This window comes from Triticum aestivum, chromosome 7B (genome assembly GCF_018294505.1).
Source record: "Triticum aestivum cultivar Chinese Spring chromosome 7B, IWGSC CS RefSeq v2.1, whole genome shotgun sequence".
In the NCBI taxonomy this organism is placed as follows: domain Eukaryota; kingdom Viridiplantae; phylum Streptophyta; class Magnoliopsida; order Poales; family Poaceae; genus Triticum; species Triticum aestivum.
In genome coordinates this window covers 717,274,709-717,280,586 of record NC_057813.1, presented here as the reverse complement: position 1 = coordinate 717,280,586, position 5,878 = coordinate 717,274,709, and the positions used below count along the sequence as shown (strand labels likewise).

The 5,878-nt window shown below is 53.8% G+C and overlaps 1 protein-coding gene across 1 annotated transcript; it reads right to left on the bottom strand.

The window, feature by feature from the left end:
* Positions 1–281: 281 nt before the first annotated feature.
* LOC123160628 (uncharacterized) lies at positions 282–2,144 on the bottom strand. The gene is made up of 2 exons (XM_044578446.1): positions 799–2,144; positions 282–569 (listed from the first exon to the last, which is right to left on the bottom strand). Exons 1-2 carry the CDS (start codon positions 2,048–2,050, stop codon positions 532–534), a joined length of 1,290 nt encoding a protein of 429 aa, XP_044434381.1. The 5' UTR covers positions 2,051–2,144; the 3' UTR covers positions 282–531.
* Positions 2,145–5,878: the final 3,734 nt, after the last annotated feature.

Genomic DNA, 5,878 nt, shown 5'->3' with positions numbered 1-5,878 from the left:
GAAGTATGGGGACAGGAAAAACGAAGAAGAATTCCATGTTGAGCACAGAGGGTGTCGAGACGAGTATTGAGAAACTCTCCACCATTATCGCATTGGATAGCTAAGATGGGTAGGTTAAATTGTGTATGAACATAGGCATGAAAAGCAATGAGTGTCGCATAAACATCAGATTTCTTACGAAGCGAGAAACTCCAGAAGTAGTGAGAGAAATCATCCACAACAATGAGATAGTAGCAAAAACCAGATGTACTAGGAACAGGGGATGTCCACAGGTCACAATGTAAAAGTTGAAACGGACGAATTGTATATGTTTGAGAATCATAAAACGGAAGCCTAACATGTTTTCCTAACTGACAAGCATGACAGAGTGGCGGCCCATCTTTATTGTATGAAATACACTTGGAGTGTTGAAGACGTGACATGGTGTGACAACCAGGATGGCCGAGGCGGCGATGCCAGAGTGATGACGAAGTGGTTGTGATGAGAGCTTCATCTTGTCGGGGACGGCAGACGGGATACAGGGGCCCGGGACTATTGCAGCGAAGGATCACGGCCCTGGAAGGAAACGCCTTCACCGAGAATCCAAAAGGATCAAATTCAACGGAACAAAAATTGTCAGTAGTGAGTTGGCGAACAGAGATAAATTTTTAATAATGTGAGGAACGACAAGAATATTACGAAGAGAGAGGGATTGGGCTGAAGATGGAAGTGTAGATTGACCAACATGAGTAGCAGGAACGGTTTGTCCATTACCTACTGTGACAGTTTGAGTGGAAGGCTTTAGAGAGGAGATAGTACCGTGATTAGATGCCATGTGGGAGGAAGCTCCTGTGTCCATGTACCACTCCTGGTTTCCGGGAAGATGCATGTTGTTGAGTGCGTTCAGAAGTGCTGGCTCGAGTTGTTGCTGATGCCCGTTGTAGGTGGGAGTTGTCGGAGCTGGGCCGTATGCTGCGTACGCCTGCGGGGAAGCAGCCGCAGGTCGTGGACCAAGGACGCCAGGAGCACGCCATGGCTGTGATTGCCACGGTGCTGGAACAGGGTGTTGATAAAGTTGTGCACGCGTTGGAAGGCCAGTCCAAGGATTGTACATCCAGGGCTCGGAGCGGCCCCGTCCTCGACCGCCGCGGCCGCGGCTGCGATTGTTGCTGAAGGTGCCGCGGCCGCCGCTGTTGGATGAGCTGGAAGAGGGACCGACAGGACGCTGAGCACCGTAGCTGTGTCCGCCCCCGGACAATGGAGCACGTTCGCCGCCCGCGCTTGGCAATATACTGTTTCCGCTGGCCCAGAGCGCAGTAGCAGCAGCGTTCTTTGCATCCGTCTTCTTCTGTGCTTCTTCAAGAACGAGGGCCGAGCGCGTCTGGAGGAAAGATGGAAACGGCACCTGAAACGGAAGGAAGGACCGCAGGTGGCTGAATTGCTCGTTGAGGCCGCGGAGCACCGTTAGGACGAGCGTCTCATCAGAGATGGTTATGCCGACATAGCCGAGAGCGTCGGAGAGAGACTTGAGCTTCGCGCAGTAGTCATGGATGGACATGTCTCCTTGCGGTGTGTTGCGGAACTCGGCGTCGAGGGCGAGGGCGCGGCTTTTCTTGTTGTCGTGGAAGAGGTTGGCGATGGAGTCCCACACCTGCCGCGTCGTGGAGCCCGGAGCCATGATGATGCCGAACAGCTCGATGGAAATCGAGCCGTAAATCCAGGAGAGCACCGTATAGTCATCACGTCCCCAATCGGAGGTGGGCGATGTGTCGGAGGGGGTGGCGGCGGCGTCGCCGATGACGTGGCTGGAGAGGCCATAGCGTCCAAGAGCTACGAGAAAAAGCTCGCGCCACTTGGAGTAGTTAGAGTCCTGAAGATCGAGGGTGATGGGCACATAGGTTTTGATTGAAGCAACGTAGGAGGAGGGTGCAGGGATGGTGGCAGGAGAGGGTGCGACGGCAGCCTTGCCTTGCTCCGCGGCAAGGCGCTTGAGTTCTTCTTCGCGCGTCCTGATGATGGACTCGCGGTTCTTGAGCTCCTCTTCGAGCTTCTGCAACTCGTCGGCGTTCATGGTGGTGGGGAAGAAAGAGGTGGTGTTGGGCGTTGGTGTTTAGAGAGAGAGGATCGATCTGCTCGATACCATGTAAAGTCTGATATGAATTGGGGCTGCTATATCTTGCACGCCTCCTCTCTTCATTATTTCATATATATATACACAAGTACAGGGCAATCAACTTGAGTTACAAGTTTAGGTCGGATACAAACCGACGTGATCTATATTACGAACTCTAGCTATAGCAGCCGGACTAGGACTCTCCAACACCGGGTTCCCACGTTACAAAATACCAAGAACATGTGAATATTTGCCATCACTTGCCCTGTCGTTTAAAATATAATCATCAGCCATCACTCTACATGCCATTGTTTTGTTTGTCCTCGTATATCCAGTCTAACAAACAATAAATTTGTTGCCTGAAATGACTAGGAAGAACATTCCATTTTTAATCCTGATGGCGACGATGCGGCCGTGGTGTTCTTCGTTGACTACGTCGACCAGAGACGGCGGATCTAAGGGCATCTCCAGCCGTTGGCCCTCCAGGAGGGCTAAAAAGTCGCCCCCGGGGGCGCACCGGCGCTAACGGCGCACTGGGGGCGTGATGCCCCCCAGTCGCGGCGCCCACGGTATTTAAAAAATTTGAAGACGGCACAAACACGGCGCAAACACGACATAAACATAGCAAACTTCGGCGAGTTCGTTCAAACATAAACCTCCTATTTTACAAAAAAAGAAAAGAAACCCGGCGGGCTAATCCCGCCGTCTCCCTCGCCGCCTGCCTCGCCGCCCGCCCAACGCGTCTACATGCCGAGGAGGCTGTAGAACCGCGTGTAGTCGTCGCCGTCGTCGTCGTCGTCGTCGTCGTCGTCGCCGCCGCTGCCGCCCCCGCCTCCGCCGTCCCTGCTGCACCCCTCCCCCGGTTGGCGCGGCGGATTGGAAGGCCCGGGGGCGTCGTCGTCGTCGTCGCTGTCGAGGATCACGACGCCGCGTCCTCGCGCCCGCGCTTGCGGGCGGCGATTTCCTCCAGGGCCCGGCACTGCCGGACCGTCTCCTCGCGGAGGTAGTCGTCCCGCGCCCACCGCATGGCGTCCTCGTCGGAGAAGCCGCGCCGGGCTATCTCCTCGTACTCCGCGGGGAGGCTGGGCTCCTTCTTGGGCTCGACGAGGCCGGGCTCCGGCTTGGGCTCGACGAGGACAAAGCGGCCGGCCGGGCTCCGGCTTGACGGGGCGCCGATACGGACGCCGGAACTCCGGGTGCGCGCGGCCACAGGCGTGTCCTGGGGCTCCGGCTTGACGGGGCGAAGGCAGGGCGAGCCGCCGGACGAAGAGGAGGACCCGCCGGTCTCCATGCGCCTCGGGGTCCAGGAACTTCCCCGGCGGCGTGAGAAGGAGGGGGGGGGGGCTGGGTAGTCGAGGCGCGGCGTGTTGCCGCCCTCGATGTACTCGAGGACGGCGTCCAGCGTGCGCCCTGGCACGCCCCACCATCGACGCCGGCCGGCGGAGTTTTGCCTGCCGGAGGGCACGACGCCGTTGGTGGCCTCGAGCTGCTGGGCGTGACGACGACGGAAGTAGGGCTCCCATAGCGAGCTGTCGGGGGCGTACCGCGGCGAATCCCTCGCCGCAGGGGGCAGATTCGACCTGATGCGGGCGATCTCCGCACGCCGCACCGCGCCGGAGGGTACCGGAGGCACCGGCACGCCGCCGGCGCTGATCCTCCACGCCCCGGGCACCCGCATATCCGGCGGGACCGGGTACTCGGTCTCGTACAGGAGGCGAGCCTCGTCTTCATGGAGATGGCGGCGGCCGAAGCCGTTCGCCGCCGCGCCGTCGCCTGGGAAACGTTCGGCCATTGGAGGAGAGGAGAGGGAGGAAGGAGCGACTGCGGAGGGGAAGGAGCGACGGCGGAGGGGGAGTGTGAGCGGCCGAGAGCGCCGGGGCGCGGCATATATAGGCCGACGCGCCGCCCACACGCGTGGCACCGTGCGTACGCGTGGCGGGCGAGGCGAGGGCGAGGGGACGCGCGTCGTCCGGTTTCACTGCGCCGCCCGTGAGCATCAATGGCGCAGGCTGACCGGCGCGGCAGCGCGGCAGCTTTGGCATTGATTCGCCGCGGGAAACGAGGCGATGAGGACGACGAAGGGCCGAGAAGGAAACTAGTCGCTGACGCGTCGGGCCCGCGGTTTCTTCGCGCCAAAAAACTTCGCCCGGCGCCCCCGAGCGCCCCCCAGCGCGCCGGGTTCGGGCTGGGTCCGCCGGCGCTGTTTTCGGCCCAAGCCGGCGAAAATCGGGTTCCTAGGGGCGCGACTGGGCCGTTTTTTCGGCGCCGGCGCGAAAAAAACGCCTAGGGAGGCCTTCTTGGGGGCGCGGCTGGAGATGCCCTAAGGCCCAAGGAGCACGGGGTTGAACCCCGATCGACCCACCACAGCGATAAGTGCTCTGTCATCTACGACAGTCCTTTCTTTGGCTCACAAAGCAGTGATGCAATGGTGCTCTGACAGTTTTTCGGTTTGCGGTGCATGTCTCCTCCTCCGATGGCGATGTCAATGGTGTTGCTGGTGGTTGGTGGACGGCGACGATTTGGTTCAGCAATCGACTCCCTTAAAAGCCTATATATAATTTTCTTTTATGTGAGGCGTTTATTTGTTTATGTGCCAAGATGGCTGTCCTCACTGGTATTGTTTTGTGTGGTCCACATATGTTGTATTTTAAAACTTTATGTAATGATGAATATGTGGTTTCAAAAAAAACACAACCGCTGTACAGCAGCGCCCATCGGAAGGACGGGACGCTCGTGCTGGTTGCCACGTCCGGTTCTGTATGATTGGTTCAAATTTTCCTTTTTAGGTTTTTTCTGATTTCTTGATTTCTCCTTTTCATTTATTCTTCTGAAATCTCAATTTATATTATTGTTTTCTCTGAGTTTAGGCTTTTTTGTCTTACCCATTTTTCTTTCTGCATTTTTTATTTGTGTCCCTGGTGTTCTGGATTTTTTCAATTTAATATTAACTAGTACATTTAACATATTTTCAAATACATGAAACTTTTAAAGCAGGGAGAAATTTCTAAATTACAAGGACACTATATCTTAAACGCACAAACACTTTCTAAAATACATGAATATATTATTAAAAGTATGAATATTTGTCAAATTACATGGAGCACTTTCTAAAATTAAATATTCTTAAGTGTGTCAATAGTTTTTAAAAATCACATGAACATTTAAAGATGCCAACACTTTTTCAAATTTCTATTAAAATCATTTCAAAATACATGAGCACTTTTTCCCGATTGCATGAGTGCCTTTCTATAACACACGAAACTTTTTTAGAAAAATATATTTTTAAATGCACTAATATTTTTCAAAAGATGGTAAAACATTTTAGTTTTTCACGATTTTTTATAAACTTTCAGAAATACTTTTAAAAAGTCTACTGACAATTAGAAAAAACACACAAACACATTTTTGAAATGTTATGAACATTTTATAAAAATATCTGAATATAATCTTAAATGATCTTAACATTAAAAAATAAAATTAAAATGCAACAAATAACATAAAAATAAAAACAATTCCGGCCAAACCTGCATAAACATGGCATGCAACAACGCTCACTCGATCACTCAGGGATGGTCACTTGATGTGCAGGCACAGCCAGAGCGCACGCAGGTGGCACCAAGCTTCACTCACCGCATCAGGCAGTGATAGCAACAACCGATGTTTCCTCTGTAAATAATATATGTTTCTTCTTCTCGTCAAGTGGCCAACTAAGCTGGGTTTTCCCTTTTGTGTGTATTCTGCTGCGTCCGCGCGAGCGCTATATCTCCCGTTCAGCAAGGCCGAAGG